Source organism: Symphodus melops (genome assembly GCF_947650265.1).
Source record: "Symphodus melops genome assembly, chromosome: 5".
NCBI lineage: Eukaryota > Metazoa > Chordata > Actinopteri > Labriformes > Labridae > Symphodus > Symphodus melops.
In genome coordinates, this window is record NC_136695.1 from 29,770,542 (window position 1) to 29,790,620 (window position 20,079).

The window sequence follows — 20,079 nt, forward strand, 5'->3', positions numbered from 1 at the left end:
TTAAAAACCAATCACATCCGACTGTAATGACACAGGTTTAACTTCATTAATTATACATAATGAATGTTTCCATGAAGAGGATTTATCACTATGAATTCAAAAGAAAGACAGATTTCACTTTACACCATAAAACAGCTTTAAATCAAAATAGGAGCAAACTTTTATTTTGATAAATGGACCAGGAGTTCCGTCTTTGACACATTAAATAAAAGCCAGCCTGACTGTAAACGTCATGTGTGATTTACTGAAAGTAAATCAGCAGTAAATTGTAACAAAACATAAATATAATCTATCACTGAGGTTTAAGATCTCCCTGTCCTGAAAGTTTGAATTTCCCTCGGGATCAATAAAGTATCTATCTATCTATCTATCTATCTATCTATCTATCTATCTATCTTCACACCAATAATGTGAAGTGTAGAGAGCACTTTACAATGGAAGATCTGCTCTGCAATAAAAATTAAAAATAAATAAATGAGTGTTTCACATTCTGACTGATTCCTGATTTACTTCTCATGCATTGAATATTCTCCACCTTTGTTCATTTTGTCGACCAGAGCTGCAGAAAATGTAAATCTTAGGAGATAAATTGATCTAAAATAATATTCCATTACACGTGTTATAAACCACATTTACATGAAAGAGATTTGAGATATTTCAGGAGATGCATAACGCCTGAGGTACTTGAAAACAGAAACCGATCTGCCAATGGGACACACATTTTAATCAGACGTCACATCTAAATAAAACACAGCAAGGAAAATGTGCTTTCACTATTTACATCTGTTTTGAAAACTCACAAGCAGCAACCCACTGCCTTACCGTTTCCTCCTTTCGTTATATAATAAGGATTTGGTCTGTCTGGCTTATAATAAATGCAATGAGGAAATTAGAAAAAAAAACACCTGCTTAGATTTGACTTTTTGTCATTTCCTCTGAAGATATTTAGTTTATTTTTGTGCATCGACGTATCTGCTCAGTTTTTTTTACAACAGCAGAGTTCCTGTAACAAAAACCCCAGTTTTCTTCCTACTGGAAATTAACGTTTCCACATTAGTGTGGAAAAAAACAGAACTTTCTGTTGCCTTCAGCGGAGGCAATGTTCAGTTAAGTGTTGTGCTTCCCCCTGGTGGTCACTGAGAGGTAGTGCTTCCTTTCAAATGGTAAACAACAGACTAACAGACTGTGAAAACAAAGAGGACATGTTATTCATGTAAAAGTTTATTTCAAATACTGACAAAAATCCTCTCAACCTCCTCCAACACGACAGAAACATTCCAAGTACTCGAGTACTTTCTGAAGTCTTAAAATCATTCCTGTGTTTCCAGTCATCCTCTTTTATCATGTAAACCCACTTTTTTTTTCTTTTTTTTTAAACTTTCTAGGAAGCAAGGGTGCCTCTGATTTCCCTGCAGTTATCTCGGGCCAGGATGACACATATCCATGTGTACATATATATATATATATATATATATATATATATATATATATATATATATATGGATATATTTTATTATGCAATAACAGAACACAAGAAACAAAAAAAGAAACCACGATTAAAAACCAACAAGAAAACCGATCAGGTAAAAGCAGCACAAAAGTACTTCAGAGCACGCAGCCTGTCATTTCTTTATACATTCTGGCACGTGTTTATCACCCCCCCCCCCCCCCCCCCCCCCCGCTCTCCTGTCCGCTGTCGTTCCAGCAGATTTATTCACTCATCTCTTTTTGCAATATCTATTTCCTAACAAGCAGGACACTGTCGGGTTTACAACAGAGCGTGGCGCTAAGTGGCCGTTTCTCGTCATTTAAAGCGACAGCGCGCTCCTGACTGTTCTTTTAAGCTCCGGCAGACTAAAAAAAGCTGAATCAAGTTGAACGACGTGGCGGCGTTTTTACGATCGAATGACGAGATGTGCAGAGAGAAGAGAGGTGAAGAGGACAGGTGTTCTTTACAGGGTTTCATCTTTGAATCAGCAGCATTTACACATATGTTCATATGATACAGGTTCACATAGCCTCTGCACTTCCCTTAGAGAGAGCAAGAGAAGTGTTCAACTGAAAGGAGAGAGGAACCATCGAATCAGAAATCAGCTCGGGCGACGGAGGAGTGAAAAGCAAACTGAAAACTCTCGTCCTGTCGAACTCTATTTACATCGGCGAAAACCGAGAGAACGCATTCATTCAAACAGCAGAACAAGCGCACGCACGCACGCCAGCTCAGCTCTCTTTCACCCGCTTCAAATTTGACACTTTTTTTTTTTTTTTTGTGAGTTGGAGAATGTGATGGCGCCCTCGCCTACACGGTGGAGTGAGGAGGCCGATTCTCTATGTGGGTCGGGATCCAGTTCAGATTCTTGAACGCCGAGGTTTAAAGTGTTGAGAGCAAAGATCAGCTCTCTCAGAGGAACGGTAAGATAAGGTGGGACTCAGGAGCCTAATTTCACTCACCATGTGTTATAAAATCTCTCGCCGTTGTGCCAAGGGTTGCAGTGACGCGTTCTGCAGGCACGCCGTTCTAACTTTAGACCTCTGACGACGAGCTCGAGACACTTGTTGACCCTGTGACGGCCCGAGATCAAAGATCAGCCCGTGTTCGGTGTCAGTTTGGGAAGAAATGTTTTGTGCTGTGTGCAGAAGTGTGTCCTTACTCCTCCAGCTGAGGTTTTTAGGGAACGATAATATTCCCGTCTTAACGTGTTTACATTGTGAGTCTTTGACAAGCAGCTAAAATAAGTTCTTTTGGAAAGCCCAAAATGTGCAAAAAACATTCACTGCATTGCCGCACCGTCCTGAAAGGCAACGTCTGAGGAGACTTCAGTGAAAGTCAACATGTGATACTTAAAGGCTAACAGTTAGCGGTGGCTGGATCGGTGTCTGAACGGAGGGGCGAGATGAAGCAGCTCGGGTTCCAGTTTTCATCATCACATCAGAACGACAGTCTGATCATGACCTGAGTCCAGTATCTGCAGCTAAATGTGTCTACGATCTCTCAGGTGTGTCAGCTGGTCTGTGCCTCAAAGCGCCAAGCTTACCGCGAGCGGCGTGCGTTACGATGCTCTATGTACTGTGTGCAGGGAGATCATCCTCCCCGCTAATCTTTTAGGCTCATAGTAAACACAAGTCTTGATGCAGCTCTACAGAAGCAGGGTTCCCAGCCCCGAGGACATCCTCCTCGCAGAGCGTGCGCGCGTCTCCGCGTGGATTGTCAGGACAGCAAACAGGGAAGGAGGGAAGGTCGTGTGGCGGGGCTCGTGTGTTTAGTTTGGATGCTTTGGAGCACAGACGCCCCGCTCTGCTCCTGTGAGCGGCTCTAAATGTGTCTCCGGTTACAATCGAGCAGCATGTTTGGACGAGGCGAGAAATACAGCAACGTGAACGAGGAGCGTTGGAGATGGAGAAGTGGCGTTTTGGATCCCCGTTTGGCCGAGCTGCAGAAGATGACCTCGGATTTTGTTCGACGCAAAGTGAGCGAAGGTTGACGCAAAAGGAAGCATCCATTCACTTCCCACTACAGGGTCAGTGAATAATAAAGTACTTAAGCTCGCAAAGAAATTATTCATGCACGACTTCCAAGCGAAGCCAGCCGCCACCAGCGCGAACGCCGAAACCCAAAGAGCGTGCTGCGATCATGGTTCCTAACTCCCTTAAACGCCTCATTTTGGTGTCATTTAGGATGCAAAAAACAAAACAAAACAAAAAAGAACAAAGGCGTACTATACAGACTACAAAGTGCATAAACTCCCCCCGCCCAACCCGTGCCGGATGACACACAAATACTGTGATGCATCTTGGAACACAGAAAACCAACAGAAAACCAAGATATAAGGGAGGCGGCAGAGCAGAGCAGAGCTGTGCGTGGTGGGAGGGCAGAGAAGGCTGCGACCTTCATCGCTCCCTCCCACCTGGCCCCGCCCACATACAAGCAAAATGGAGTTTTTAAACTTATACAACTCTGCCCGACGTGTTAAAGCCAGTGGTGCCTGGGGATATAAAAGGAAGAGAGGGGGGGGACAGAGGGGCGGACGATATTGGGTGAGGCGGGGGGAGAGGGACGGTTGCTGGGAGCCCCAGGGAGAAGGGGGGGGGGGATGAGGGTGAGCCTCCAACAGTGGAGGCTAGCCGGCTAGCTTGCTGGTCACCAAGGACGACTTCCTCTGGGGTAGGTCCTGCGGCGTGGGAATGTGGTCGCCGGTCACCAGGTTCTTGTCGGGTCCCGCCACAGGAAGCTGCTTGTTCTTCATCTTGGCTTTGGCCATGTTGTAGTCGCCCGAGTCAAAGTACTTTTGCTGCGTACAAAAAACAAAGAGATTTAAAAAAAAGTGCTGACAAACTTTCAGACTTTGAGAACCAACGGCGTTCCTTATTGTGACCTGATGTGTTCTGCCATTCACTCAATAAACGGTCTTCATGGAATAATGAGGTTGAAGGTTGCATCGTGCAGAACAAAGAAAACAGACTGCTCTCTCATGATGTTCCTTCTCTGGGAGTTACGTGATGATTAAGAGCCTCAGCGACTCCTACTCCTCGGCACTGATTTCCATCTCCAGAGGAGGAAGTGCTCCGTAACAAACAGCATGTGGAGGTGCAGAGAGAGAAACAGCAGGACGACTGAGTCGTGCTCTGACCTGCTGTTTATCTTACAACTAAAAACAGCAGCTAAACGTGCTGTGTGACAGACTGCAGTAACTAACCTTACCTGTCCTACATAATGAATGAAACCTTGATTGCCTATAGGGGAACCTGACTCGCTCTGAGAGGATCAAACACTTTACAAACAGACATTTACAGCACATCAAACACAGTAAAGCATCACATGATTAAAATAGGGATTTCAGTATCAAGTTAAGTGCAGAGTGCCGAGTCCATCCTGTATAATCACAGCCTGTTAAGCAGCTGGATGCTGCAGGCTACAAACGAGCTAACGCCTGATCCTGGTCCTCCTGTACCTGAAGTTCAGAGGAGGAGGGGGGGGGGGGGGGGTGCAGAGGGTCAGCTGATCTGTCAGGTCAGAAACACAGCACGTTTGCTTCAAACAAGCTTGGCTCAGTACGAGTGACCTTAAACACTTGGTCCAAGCGGTCGCATGATGATGCTGGACTTTTTATCGAGTGTTGAACTTAAATGAGCTTCTGATGTAAATTAGCAGGAGACGGATTGTTGGGTTTAAATAAAGAAAACCTTCCTGCTCTGTCGTACTCGTAGTCACCTACCCCTTTCTGTAGTCTCTTCATCAGGAAGTCCGATCCGCCTGGCTTGTAATTCAGGCCGGGGTACTTGGCCTTCAGCTTGGCCTCCTCCGCCTTCACCGGGTTTGCATTCTTCTCCTGCGAGTCCTGTCGAGACAGAAACAAACGGACACGTAAACACACAGAAAAACAGGATTCTTCATGGTGAACATTTTCAGAAAGCACGACAGCTGCTTCTGTGACAGGCTATCATTCACGGTCGGCCCACGACTTCAAAAATGCTGCCGCTGATGCAAAAACACCCAAATTCCAGCGAAAACATCCAGGGTAAACATGGCCGCTTTAACAGTACTAATACAGCAGTGGGAGAGTCTGCTGTGAATAGGGCTTTCAGAACTATGACAATGACTGGTGGGAACTGGAGATACTTTATGATAGCATGAGTCAGAGCCTGATTGTTCTTCTGTTACAGCGTCTCTTATCCCCATCATGCCTGAGAGGAAATAACTCAAAGAGGAGGACAAAGCCTGGAACAAACAGAACGTAAAACACCAGCTCCCATGGCCCCCAACTTAACGAGCACGCCGAGCTTTACAGCACATTTAAAAACACCGAGGAGGTCGACGGCTTGTGTGAACTTTGGAAACCAGGACGAATGAGTCACCTGATTATGATGAGGTGACCTATGGCTCCCTGTGATGCTTACATAATGACATGGGTCCTTCTCAAGCATCATATTTGAAACGTTTGATCACACGATGAAACTTCACAAACATCCCGGTCAGTCTGATATTCAATGTCGAATTATGAAAACACAACTTGACTTAATAAATGTAGTTAAATTAAAAAGTTCTCAGCTTTCTACTCGTTCACATCCTCAGGTCGATTATCTGCATGCTGTGACAAAGTCCAAACAAACGGGGTCAAGAAACAATAAGCTGACAGAGCGTTCTGTTTCTTATGACACCCGTGTGGACTTAGAAGAGCCTGAGGCGGCGACTTGTGTAGACATCAGAGGTATTTGTCCTTGTTGTCTTTGACTACCACGAGACCAGCCAAACTGGTCAGGTAGTCATTCAGGTCCCTGTCGGGTGGAGAATGAGGCCAGTAATTCAGGTCATGAGGGTACGCCTCCTTTGTGTGCATATAGCAGGTGTAAAGTCAGAGCTGAAGCACGCCGCGTGCACATTCACCGCACGGTGCAAACTTCCTGCAGCGCTCGGCCCTGAGAGTTCTCCAGCACGGGGATAAAATGTGACTGAAGCCGATGAAGTGATTCCCTCAGGACGAAGGCGGGAAGCACCGAGCGTGCTGATTCACTTGGGTCCATGACCAGAAATTTATGAGCTACTATATTTGACCCGGATGCAGAGCTACTGCAGAATCCCAAACCGGCACACCACGGCAGCTACACAGTCATCAAAACAATTCGAGAACATTTGAGGCAGGCTGCTTCTTGTGTTGCTTATCCACAAATGCACCGCACATCCCTGTCGGACAGGAGGCGGGGTCAGACGACATGGACATGACATTAAAAGAACGGCATCGTAACAGTGCACGAGAAACAAAGTGATGTGTAGGTCGAGGTCATCACAGTATCCAAACAGGTGCTGGTGAACTGGAACATAAAGTACTTAGATTGCACGCGACACAGTCTACGGCCGTACGTCTGTACCGACTCGCTCCCAGCGACGCTTCATGAATATTTACTCATCCTGACTTCACGTGGAAAATGGCAAGAAAGATCCCGGGTAGAGTCCCAGTGAAAATCCAGCTGTTTGCGTTCACACACACACACACACACACACACACACACACACACACACACACACACACACACACACACACACACACACACACACACACACACACACACACACACACACACACACACACACACACACACACACACACACACACACACACACAGCTGGAGGAGTTTTCTGCACGTGTGAACGCCCTACAGAGTCACCACGCCAGATATTTAAAGTTCAAACCATTCTAGTAAAACTCAAACAATACTCATATCTGTCTCGATACCATGGCAACAAAGTCCGTGAAATTATGTTATATATTGTGTGATATGTTTACAAGAATATAAACTAAAACTCGTCTGCTGTCCAATAGGATTCAGTAATGCGAGTACAGATTCTCCTCTGAGCTGGACATTCATCCTCCTGATTCACTTTCTGTTAGAACAGCAGCCGAGCGACTTTCGGTTGGATTTCTTGGGTTACTTTTTTGTTTGAGTTTATTTTCTTTGTAGGAGCGGACAGCCATGTTGGATTATTTTTGTTTGGTTAAAAAGAGACTAAAAAGACCATTTAAAGTGAACTTTGGTGGCTCATAATGTTTAATTTAATGAGTTTGTTTTGGATTTATAAAGGGGTAAATTAAAGGGATGTTTTTGTTGTAGACCGAATTAAAACACACTGAGTGCAAACAACAACAAAAACATCCCTTTAATTTACTCCTTGAATGAATCTGAATCTTTAGCTCTCATCCTAAACAAAGTTAGAGACCCCTGCTTTAAAGGAGGACACCCCCCCCCCCCCCCCCCCACATACTGTAGACTCTCCCCTGTACCTGTGCACACCTCTGCAGCTTCCTGACAGAGTCCTGAAGAAACACACCTGACTGATGCCAGTCTGTTTTAGACCCTCCTGGTCCCACCAATGAGGTCCGAGCTCGTGTGGACCAGCCAGTCAACCACACAACACACACCTGGCACGGTGACAGATCCAGATCTGCGTGTCTTCCAGGTGTCCATACAGTTTACCTGAGCTAGCTGGCGTTAGCCTCTCCCAGCTAGCACACACACACACACACACACACACACACACACACACACACACACACACACACACACACACACACACACACACACACACACACACACACACACACACACACACACACACACACACACCTGTTTCTCGTCCTCGTAGTCCGCCTGAGTGTCCGAGTCCAGGTGCTCCGTCGACATTATGTGTGTGTGAAAGTGACGCAGGTGTCCCTTTCTGCGGACAGCTCACAGAGACGAGGTTCCGGTTCTGAATCTGATCCTCCTTCTCTGGACTCGACTGCTGCTCCCCAACAAAAATGGCGTAACGAGTTGTGACATCATTCCCGTTTAGGTTAGCGTCCCTCCCCCCGCGTTTGGTTGACATATACAGTAGCCAATGGGCGAGGGGTAACGGCCCGCTTGAAGCCAATGGAATTGAAAGCGCAGCGTTCGCTCTGTGATCGACAGCTCCTTACTCCAATCACATTTCTCCATGGAGTCTGGGGGCAATGCGGGGCTCGCGCTGCATCAACAAAACGAACATGTATAACAGAGAAGATATATATTTCCTGGCTTTTAGATAATGTAATAAAATAAATGCAATTATTCAGTGACAGTAGTTTAACACGGTTATTAATATTATTGTCATTATAATTCTTGTTAACGTTTGAGAAGCTCTCTGTTCTCTGGTTGGCTACTTTTTTAACGTTGGACCCGCCCATCGCAATTAAACAACTGGCGGGAACGCGTAACAGCTAGCTAGTGAACTCACCACCAGGGGACATTTAAATAATCGATTATCATTTTGAATCGTCTTTTTTAAACATTTTCTTTTTGCCAAGTAAGTACAATGTCATTGTCAGCAGGTGCAGGTAGTTAGTAGTTTAGTTTTAGATACAAAAACAGATGTAGTAGGAGGAAAATAATAATTAGCTAGCTAAGATTACTATTTAATGCGAACTGATGTGACTGAATTTAAACTAAATTCTAAAACTTTTCTTTTTCTCTTTCTTTGCATTTCTGTGTCTCTCGTCAAAGCGATGGCGTGTGTGCAGAAAGTGAGGAACTCTCAGGTAAAACCACACCTGACCAGTTTGCTGATGTATTTAAAACACAAACAAACTTCTTCAGACATATTCAACAGTTCAAAGAGCTTTACGCTTAAGATAATACCAATAGGCAACCAATAGACAATACCACCAGGTATTGTTTTTAATATTTTTATTTTCATAGGTATAATTCAGCTATTTGATTTGCTGACCATAATGTGACACTGTTCTTCAAAATAAGATGAAATACTAATTAAAAGTCGAAAAAAGTAATCAAAAGGATTTATGTAAGCTGCCAGATTTGAGGAGAACGTTTTTAATGCATTTAAACCTTTACTACATTTTATGTATTTATTCATCATTAGATACAGGTGTGTACTGTGGCCTTACTCTCAGGTAATCATCATCGAATTGTTGCACCTGGGTCCAAAAACACCAGGACTGATTTAGGTTAAAAACATAATTTAATCCAACATAATTACTCAGAAGGTCCATATAATGAAATTTATTCTCAACATTAATAACCTGAAAGTAGTGTAACATCCTGCAGTTCCTGGAGTGTCCACTAGAGGCTGGCTGCAGAAGCCCAGGAAGTCACATACACACCCATTCAAAAAGCCTGTTTTTACAGCAGACATGAACATGTTTACAGCCTGCTTCAAAAAACCAGATAGTTGTGATTAGCTCATGTCTCCATCCACACACACTGTACCGGGGGGGGGGGGGGGGGGGGGGATAAGAGTTATTCACAATAATCTTTATCTCACATAATCTTTATGTGATTTATTTGTGTCTCTCTTGCAGGATACTCAGCTGTTGCCCAATCAGGTTCTGTCGGAGCAGCAGTCATTGGTTGTTATAAAGAAGCTTTTAGCCATCGCGGTGTCCGGGATCACGTACCTCCGGGGGCTTTTCCCAGAGAAAGCCTATGGGAGCAAATATGTTGAAGGTTAGATTTCGTGTGGAACGGTGGCCATCAAGGTCGATATTTTTATTTGGACATTCTTGAAGAGGAGTTTCTTCACTCCCTGTTTTTCTTCCCACAGATCAGAAAGTCATGATCCTCAAAGAGGAGCGCAGCTGTCCCGGGGCCAAACAGATCGTCCAGTGGTAAATATTAACAACGCTCACTCCCCGAAGTCATGAATCAGTACCACTTTTCATGCCTTTTGTGTGTTAATGTCTTACTGAACCTTAGTTTGAATATAGAGGATTCTGGGGGCCTATTTGTGGGTGCTGCCTGTTGCCGTGGTAACAGAGAGTTTGCATGTGCCTGCTGACTGTAACAACAGCAGAGACGGTTGGATGAATAACAGCTGCTGATGATTAATGATGGTTTCTTGCCCTCTTAAAAACATTTTCTTGTGAAGTCAGAGATACAGCAGCGATGTTTGAGATAAACTCGAAATCTCTAAAAAAAACGTGTTAAAATAATTTAAAGTGTGATTGATGTCTCATGCTGGTGATGGCCTGTCCTCTCGTGGCTGCTCGCCGTGTCACCTCTGTTGACTTTGAGTCATGTTAGTCCGATTGGGGGGGGGGTCCTGGATTACAATGTGTATATTCACTCCTGAAGACACCCAAAGGTCCTTCTCGCCATGTTTAGAAACTAAATTATGGTCACAGTTTCACCGCGACACACTGAAAAGACGTGAACGTTTGTCTAATCTAAATTAGCACGGCAACAGTTGCTATGAGAGGGAGCTCTGATTGGTGGTTCACCAGAGAAATCAGAGAGCCAACAAAGGGTCGTTGGACTGTATGTTGGGTCTCATGTAACATGTTTTACTTTCAGGATGCAGGGATGCTTTGATGCCATCCAGAATAAGTATGTAAGTCAACCTCCTCCATGAGTCAGAAGATTCCCTCCGCTTCAGAGTTAATGATGTCATTTTTTCCCCTCTAGCTGCGGACAGTTATCATGTCTGTGAGTATTTTACATCTTCTTGCGTGTCGTCTTTTTGTCATACAGAATCGGGCCTGAGAGAAATATTCACGCCGCTAATGTTTACTTCATTTGTCTGTATTTTAGATCTACACCGACCAGCAGAACCCGGAGGTAACGTCCAGGTTTTCTTTTCTCCTAAAGGTTCTGTAAAACACAACCAGCTGTTTGCATCCGTCTGAAACACATCAGCCCTGTCGTCTTGTCTTTCAGTGTGTGACTGAGTTTTACCAGTTTAGAATCATGTACAACGCAGAAGGAGCTCAGATGAACTTCGAGAGGTGAGAATGTTTACAATTCATTCTCAGGAGCTGAAGATCAAAATGCTAACCTCAGAATGGAGGCAGGATAATCCTTGTTGAGGCAGCCGTGGGTTTGAATCCGACCCTGGCCCTTTGCTGCATGCTGAAGCAACTCTTTAAAAGTAGCTTTGGGTCTTTAGCATCAACGCTCACTTCTCCGTTTGCTCTTTTTCTTAATCAGCAACAACAACAACATGCTGTCGATGTCGTGTGGAAGCACGAAGAAGGCGAGCATCCTTCTGGTGAGGAAGCTCTACACGCTGATGCAGAACCTCGGCCCGCTACCAGACAACGTGTGTCTCAACATGAAGCTGGCTTACTACGACAACGGTGACTCAAACACACACACAAACAAACACACACACACGTGAACATGTATGCCATCATTACGACCTCACAACTGGATGTACAATATTTCTCTGAAGGTAGCGTTACTCTCAAGTGACAACTTCGGGTCTTTAAAAAAAAAAAAAAAAAGGAAGTAAATAATGAAGTGCAAAAAACTGCAGTTCCTCAAGTGTCCACACGAGGCTTTCTACATTTGTTCACATATTTAAAGGTAGTTTTTTCAGCAGCTGTTGGTCTCTTGAGCTCATTTCTTTATCATCACACACTGTAATTTTTTTAAGCTCACATCTGTTTTGATTTTATAAACTATCAGAGTTATTTATAAATTTGCACAGTTAAGGGCCGGGCTGTGAGGCTACCAGGTTGACCCGCCTCAGCCCCCCCTCTGCCTGTTTCGTGGTTAACCACCCGTCAGGTTGAGACAACATTTTCTCTGTCTTACTGTTTGATTCGTCTGCTTCCAGTCACTCCTCAGGACTACCAGCCTCCGGGGTTCAAAGAGGCCGACGGCGACACCATGGAGTTTGAGAAGGAGCCGGTCAGACTCACCATGGGCGAGGTGGTCACCCCCTTCCACACTCTGAAGTTGGACATGACCACCGAGAGACAGCGACTGGAGCATGTGAGTGAAAGCACAGGACAGACAACTTTAAAAACTAAAAAGCAGGAAAACAAGTTTTTTAAAAATCCTCTTTTCTTTGTGCTTCCTCGTCGTCATCGTCTCGGAGTTTTATATTCACAGATTTTATTGGACAGTTTTTGTCTCCGGATCGGTTGGAGTGTTTGATTGACAGCTGTGCTTGTTGTTAATCGTCTGCAGGTGGAGGAGAGTGTTTGTGTGACGGAGAAGTGGGTTCTGACCATGGAGGAGGAGGGCGTCCTGTCGCAGGTCAGCGGGGCGGGGCCAATTTGTAACCACATGTAACGCCACTCAGAGAGAAAGTTAAGAGAGTGAACCGACTATGTTCAACCTGTGTCCTACATACCGGTAACCATGCATTCAAAGACAGCGGCGGTACGTTGTTCAGTAAATTTATAAACCTTTGTTGCTGCAGTATGTTCGACGTGATAAGAAGCTTCTATTGATGAAAAGTTGTGAAAGTCTCTGGAGCGACATGTGAGTCAGTGCGAGGGTTATCCGTGTTGACCTTTTGTTTTTATCAAAGCCTGAAGATAAAATGTGTTTCGTCTTTAGACCCATGTGATCGAAGACAGGGAGAAGCCTGACGACGAGAACACGGACGTGGACAACACGGGTAAATCCTTCTCCCTCTTCACTTCAGCTGTTAATTAAAAAAAAAACATTTCCATTTATAATGCACACACACACACACACACACACACACACACACACACACACACACACAAAAACCCTTTTCAGATCAGCCGTCATCAGGTCTTTGTACGTTTATATTAATACTGAAACGTCCAGACATCAGTGTCCCAGTCTGTGAGGTGACATTGCTTTTTTGTGTTGTGGATGCACAGCACAGTGTGAGCTCCACATACACACACAGTCAGACGTGTGTACACACACACACACACACACACACACACACACACAGGGCGATCTCAAGTTCTTTGTAAACTATCCAGAGAAAATGTAAAACCTTTTTTTTTTTTTACTCTCTCCAGAGATCCAGATGATCTGTCATGAGACGAAAGAGAGCCGAGAGGAAGTCAAAGAGGTAGGTGTGACACACTCTGCTGAAGAAGGTAGGACTCAAACTGTTAACTACTGCAGTGACACACACACACACACACACACACACTGCACAGCGAGGCAGTTTGGCCTGGGCATCATACATGTAAAAACGTCGATCAGCTTGATTCTTCTTTGTTCCCTGTTGAGCGGAAAACTGCTCGAGAGCAGTCACGTTAAAAAGCCAAGAATTTTTCATCATCAGTAACTTTGACTGATTTAAGGAGGACGCTCCCGTGTGCGCTGAGAGCGGGACAGGGCAAAAACGCCACAATAATACAGAAATAAACAAGATGAAGCGTGAAAGAAAAGAGCTGAAGTCGAGCACGAGATCGTTGCTGATGATTTGACGGATCCCTCGGTGAAGGGCTTCTCCGTGGCGTGTAGACGCTGAGCAAACAAAGAGGCGCTTTGAGTGCACTTCATGGTCTGAGGCGTTACGGACCATCTGTCCCTTCTCAGATGGACACTCTGGTGAAGAGGACCTCTGACATGGAGGTGGGCCTGAAGAGGACCAGGAGTGGACGGATCATCAAGTCCACTACGGTGAGTCAGCCTCTCAAACCTCACCTCCTCCTGCTTCCTCCTGAGACCTCTCTAATCGTTTCGCTCTGCTAACGACCCGCACAATAGATCTCTGGATGACTGAACGTAGGGCAACTAAACTGTGACCAGAGCGGGGTACAATCGATCAATTCACAGCAGCCACAGCGCCCCCAGTGGAGAGGGGCGTCACTACAACGAATTAAAAAAAAGAAGCAATCTCAGGATTTCTCTGAATCGACGTTTAATGGAGAAAATAATAATTACAATACATTGATGAGTCGATATTTTTAACCAGCGTTTTTCACTTTGCACTGTTTACCTGAAAGTAAGAAGAGTTCTTATTGGAGGACATCTTGAGTTAAAGCTGACTGTGGAAGCTTTGATGTTAACAGTTAATCGCGTCACATATTTGCTGTATGTTGTTCAGGTCTACCGAGATGATTCCCTTATGATCGTGTGTGTGTGTGTGTGTGTGTGTGTGGGTGTGTGTGTGTGTGTGTGTGTGGACAGGAAACAAAAGTCTGTGTGAACGACAGGAAGATGACAGCTATGACAAACAAAGAGGTGAGAAATTCATGTATAAAACGTATAAACAAACTCATGATGACTTTTTATTTATTGTAAATATAAAACTAAACCAAATCAACAAACAGGTCCACATGGACCCTGTCCCACAACCACACACACACACACACACACACACACACACAGACCTGGCGACCTCGCTCAGACTGACAGATGTAACGTTTATAAATCTCTGTGGATTAACAGCTGCAGTGTTTTGCCTTCATAGCGTTGGATTTGTGTTTTTTGGGGAGATATTTAACAGCTGTTTCTGCAGACCTGAGTTTTTAAATGGAAAAAGAAAAAGCGTAGGATCCATGTTGGATGAGTCAGCGGCGCTGATCACTTTGGTTTCTGAGTGGGATGTTGTCTGTCAGTGGACTCATAAGAACTGTTTTCTCTGCAGGTCTCTCAGTACGAGATCCCCAGCAGCCAGGAAACGCCGTCCTCCACCGGGAAGAAACGCAAATTCAGCGAGCCTAAAGAGCGCTACTGACCTCGCAGACCACGACTTAATCTGCTGTATTGATCTCTATATACGTTTGACATTTCAGTCTTTAACAGGTCACTCGTCTGTTTGTGAAGGACGTTAAATCCTTTTAGGAGAAACTGTTTGTTTGCTTCTCAGTTTAGTTCAATGTAACAAAGATCTTTTTTATTCTCTCTTTAAGTTCAGTTGTCTTATTAAAGTAAACTAAGGAGCTACCAGAGGCACTGTTGTCATGCACTTCGCGGGGGGGGGGGGCAGGAAGTCAGACTTGGACTTGGACTTTCTTTGTTGTCATTCAGAACGAACTTTCGTTGTCTCGTAGTGCAGGATAGAAACAGCATCAAACAAGGTGAGCAGCATTTACAAAGTCAGGTATGAAATAAAATGAGCCTCTGCAGCCGGGCGGTGCCACGCCATCTGCCTAGTTTGACCTTACATGTGTTCATGTGTTCATAATGGTGAAGCATATATCGAGCTGTACAGATGCTACGGTGACAGTTTTTCACTTTTTTTACTCGTAGTTCGAGATGTTCAAAGTTTCAACAAAAGAGCAGAAAAGAACAACAGTTAAATTAGTAATATCTATCATTCCTGTACAGTTCTCTCAACACACTTCTGTGGTCGTACCCCCCCCCCCCCCCCCCCCCGACTTTGGGGCTGCAGGGGAAGTTTTGTGTTGGGAAAATGTTCAGTGTGTAGACGAGGAGGAAAGGATCATCTTTACAGCTTGTATGTTTTATTTCTTCTTCAGACATTTTTGCTGCTTTTTCTTCACATAGTTGATAAACTGTGATAAAGGCAATAATTCTCATCTGTAAATATGTCCCTGAAGTGAGATGATTGATTAACGTATGATCCTAATAATCATCAGCTGCTCTCAGACAGCTGCGCTCACTTTGTTTTGTTTGGTTCCTCTGAAGGAAGTGCGCTCGTTTAAAGATTGAACAGTTTCCTCTTCCTGCCACTAAAAGCCTCGCAGAGACAAACCCACATTCTCTCACCTTGAGAAAAACAAACGTCTATCTTTGAATGGACCCACAAATGCCACCATTTGCATGCGAGGTGCCTTAAATGAAGCTGTTAAGTGAAAGTGGATTATATCTGTACACAGTGACCTTTGGGCCCAGATACGGGCCCATCAGCAGCCTCCCGCCCGCCAAGCTGTGTGTTTTTAATCTCCTATTGTTTTTCCCAGAGAGAGGGACATTTGCTGATAGACTGCCTTAACCCAGTGCGGATCGATAGCGCAGGAAGCCTTTGTGATGCATATCCAAGCAGCCCCCACTCTCTCTGCGTCTGCAGCAGGCCAGAGGGGGGGAGAGAGGGAGAGAGCGAGAGACTCCATCAAATCAGCCCTCACTTCCGAACGCGGCCATTGTCTTCTTGGCCACCGCATTTTTATTTCATTGCCTTTGCGCTTTATTTTATTTTATTTTATGAGTATTTCTGATAAGGGAGGAGCAGAATGGCGTTGGGGAAATCCACGGTGGAGCGTACCCACACACGAGCACATTGACGGGCTTTATGAGGTGCGAAATGAATCAGGGTTAGCTAACCTCACGGCCCCTCTTCACCGGCATTTTTCAACACTTTTTATTATTTTGACAGCAGGGGGTTCACTGGGTATTGATAAGTGATGAAAAGCAATGACAGTAAAGGCAGCTTTTTGCAGCCCGCTATGTGCTGTAGATAACCAGCATCTCTGTTATAGATATTATAAAAACGCTTTATCACAGAAGGGAAAAGATAAATGGCGCCCAAAAGGCAAAATTGTATCCGACAGAGTGGAAAATAAAAAGAAATGAACGCTGGAAAATCCACATTTTGAGAATCGGTCTCTCTGGTGAGCAAAGGAGCGTGACCCTCAGAGATCAGACGCTTAAATATGGATCGCCTTCAATCAAGTGTCTGTTCCAAACAAAAATGTTTTAAAGGCAGATCCTCTCAAGCACGTTCAACACATCTGCAAGAGGAGAGGAACCTCAATTGCAATTTTATTTCGCCGCCGCCCTCAATCCTTCACTCGGATCCTGGGACTCTACATCATTTCTGTACACACACGTCTCCCAGAAATGAATTCTGAAATTAAATTCAGGGACACACGTCCAGCGGCCAGAGTTAACAGATCAATCAGTTGGCCAAACAGCAGGAGGGGCCCGCCGGACGCCTCTGCAGACCAATCAGGAATCTGGGTTCGCCCTGTTTCAGTCGATAGCTGAGGTCCAGGGCCGCCTGGGTACGGTCAAAGCAAGACACACTGACAGTCTGATGGACAGACAGCCGCAGTCCATCCCAGGGCTCCATATAGATTAAAGCCAGCTTCTGTGAGCCTATAGTGGCGTCGTGGTGATTGTGCCTGCAGGGCCTGTGGGCCCCAAGGGGGGGCTGGGCTTTACACTCGGAGGGGGAGGAGCGAGGGATGGAGTGGACACTCGTCCCAGGGACCGTGACCCCTTTGACCTTGCCAGAAGGGCAGCAAATGTTTCCGAGCTGATTAGCGCATCCCAAGCAGAGTAACCCCGCTCTCTGTTAACCCTTTGGAATCAGATAGTGGGCAGACATCACAAATATGTCAATCTGGGGGGGGGGGGGGGGGTTCTGTATTTCTGTAAAACTTCAACATGAGCCTCCCGTTGATCCACTTCAGTCTGTGAAAGGACCCGACCTTTATTTGGGACAGGCGACAACGAGCACCGAGCCTTTAATTACTGTCAAACTAAACTCGTTCAGCAGACTGTAAAGAATAAAAACAGTTACACAGTTAGGATATCAATATACACATTAGATTATAGATCATGCTTTATAAATGCAAAAGTTACAGTCAAAACAAAAATGGCTCGACCAAAACGATCATGTCATGTGACCTCAGCTGAACTGTAACCACTTACGAGGGCTGCGTTCGCCTTTGGCGCCGCCTTAACGTGTCAGAATACATTTGAAGCACACTACAGTGTTAGCTAATTAGCAGTGTTAGCTAATTAGCAGTGTTAGCTAATTACCAGTGTTAGCTAATTAGCAGTGTTAGCTAATTAGCAGTGTTAGCTAATTAGCAGTGTTAGCTAATTAGCAGTAAAGTTAGAAAAACGTTTGTTTTCATTGTTGCTACAACAGACAGCGGCGTCGTCCTTGTTTCAGCTCTGAATGAACGCTGGATGCAGCTCTACTGTAGTTAATCTGATGTGTTCAGAAGTGAAGTCACTTTAAAAAGCAGCATTACATTAATTCAGAGTCAGTGTTTTTTTTTTCTCTCTGCAGACAGAGGACGTGATTCTGCAGAAGGCGTCTGATTTGTTGATCGTCCGTCTGTTGTTCTTTGCGTGAAACTTTTATGATGTTGTCTCGTGGAGGACTCTCGGGAAAAATATCCAAACGTATCTGTGGAAAAAAAAAAACACACAAGATATGACTGAAATGTTTCAAAGGTAATAAAATAATAAGCAGAGTTTACAGCTCAGAATAGTTCTCTGCAGTATTTGAGCATTCACTCAGTGATGTGTTCTCCTGCATGTTAACACAGCGAGTAGGGACCTTAAACAGCAGTGCATGACTTAAATATCCTAAACACCCACAAGGGGGCGATGAGTAGCCATGGAATAAAACTGAAAGAAAGAGGCCCAACTCCTGCTGCCGCCTGTCATGACAGAGACGCAGCTTCTTTCTCATGCATGCCTTAATCAGCTCGTACAGTCGGCCTCAGCGACTGTACACCATTTAAAAAGCATGCGATTCTCCTAAGCAGCCGACACCAGGCTATTCAACGTGTCTTTTGAGAGACACTGCAGTGGAGTCAACAGTATTGATCCGAAGCAGAGAATTATAAAAGGAGGGGAGGCTGAGAGCAGGTGGTAGTGGGCCAGCAGATTCAGGGATTTAGTCGCTCACCGGGTCTGTATGGTCAGCGCTGGCGAGCGGCGAGGGGACCAATACCTACTCGAAACAGATGCTCAAAGCAATGGGATGTGCCCCCATTGTGATCAGAGTGGACAGCTGAATTGTTTACCACCAAAGGGCCCTTTTCTTCAGCGGCAGGGCCGCTTACAATGGGGCCCCCTCCTCGCTGACACACGGAGGATTTCTGCAGGGGGGGAGACCGGGCAGGGTGGGGAGGTAGGGAGTAGTGCGTGTGCGGCGAGGGATAGGGGCTTTATAGGGTGAGCCTCTGTCCGTACCCCCTTTTCTTTCTCTGTGCTCAGATGGACCTTTACAAGCCCCCCCCCCCCCCCCCCCACACACACACACACACACTCTACTCCACAAAGCCCCCCTGAAGCAACCGGAGGGCAGGGGTTTAAATGTCACGCTTGGCCATCATAGCGCCCAGCCCCCGGCTCGTGTCTCCAGGGGGACGCACGCCAAGAGACAGGGGAGAGGGAGAGAGGAGAGCTAAGGGGAGGGAGACACTTGCCCTTGCCCATTGTCCATTACGATAGGCATGAGCTGCTAACTGACTCAAATCAAGTGTATCCTCTCGCCACGCGCCCTGGCCTTGTCCTGCTCGTGCTCAAACACAAAGGCCCTCTGTGTTTTCATTTTTTCAGCCATCCATAGGTGAAAGGCAGCTTTGGTCATGGTATGTTTGACAGAGCAGCTTAAAAGAAAGCTGCAGACTCTAAATTCAGCTGGCCCACCGGGCCGAATGATAAACACAGTTTGTCATCCGTCCTGAGACGCTTCAGATCCGTCCACATCGCACACCGGTGAGCTCTTACAGGGCGAAAATCAATGCTAACTTTTTGCGTTCGCTCACATAAGAGGGCTTTTGGAGCTGGCAGACGGGCCGAGCGATGTGGGGTGACAGAGTGTCAAGCTGAAATACAAGTACAGGACAAAATTATACGAGCTGCCAGCCAACTTTATCCCAGCCCAAGGTCCCGGCCCGTACTTAACCCACCTGCAAGATTGAGTGTTTTATGTATCTATTTGTTCTAAATAGTGGCACACTTGACCTTGAGTGGAGATGTGTGTGCTTGCCGCCCAGCCCGGGAATCATCCCTCCTGTCAGGGACGGGAGGGAGTGACCTTGAACTGGCGAGGCGCAGGCGTAGCTGAGTGCACAAACTCATTTAAACTCCTGGGTTTGTTATCGACATGCTGTTATCGTTAACATTATGGATGATGAATAACTACTGATGCCGTATACCTGCGCCCATACGTCGCCG

General features: G+C 45.5%; 3 protein-coding genes across 4 annotated transcripts in view; 2 read left to right on the forward strand and 1 right to left on the reverse strand.

Annotated features, from left to right (window-relative positions):
* Window positions 1–20,079, forward strand: part of scnm1 (sodium channel modifier 1) — a 255,569-nt gene that overhangs the window by 64,027 nt on the left and 171,463 nt on the right. The window lies entirely within an intron of this gene.
* On the reverse strand, window positions 1,968–8,359 carry ensab (endosulfine alpha b). The gene is made up of 3 exons (XM_079344247.1): window positions 8,119–8,359; window positions 5,214–5,336; window positions 1,968–4,289 (listed from the first exon to the last, which is right to left on the reverse strand). The coding sequence occupies exons 1-3, from the start codon at window positions 8,173–8,175 to the stop codon at window positions 4,119–4,121; spliced, it is 351 nt and encodes a 116-aa protein (XP_079200373.1). The 5' UTR covers window positions 8,176–8,359; the 3' UTR covers window positions 1,968–4,118.
* hormad1 (HORMA domain containing 1) lies at window positions 8,521–15,135 on the forward strand. 2 transcript variants are annotated; one of them, XM_079344236.1, is made up of 16 exons: window positions 8,525–8,815; window positions 9,013–9,047; window positions 9,828–9,972; window positions 10,070–10,133; window positions 10,819–10,855; window positions 10,930–10,950; window positions 11,056–11,082; window positions 11,182–11,249; window positions 11,452–11,600; window positions 12,083–12,240; window positions 12,439–12,507; window positions 12,814–12,874; window positions 13,254–13,306; window positions 13,783–13,866; window positions 14,377–14,430; window positions 14,837–15,135. In XM_079344236.1, exons 2-16 carry the CDS (start codon window positions 9,015–9,017, stop codon window positions 14,924–14,926), a joined length of 1,113 nt encoding a protein of 370 aa, XP_079200362.1. In that variant the 5' UTR covers window positions 8,525–8,815; window positions 9,013–9,014; the 3' UTR covers window positions 14,927–15,135. The 2 variants fall into 2 exon arrangements, with proteins under 2 accessions (XP_079200363.1, XP_079200362.1); XM_079344237.1 differs by lacking the exon at window positions 13,783–13,866 and having other exon boundaries at window positions 8,521–8,815.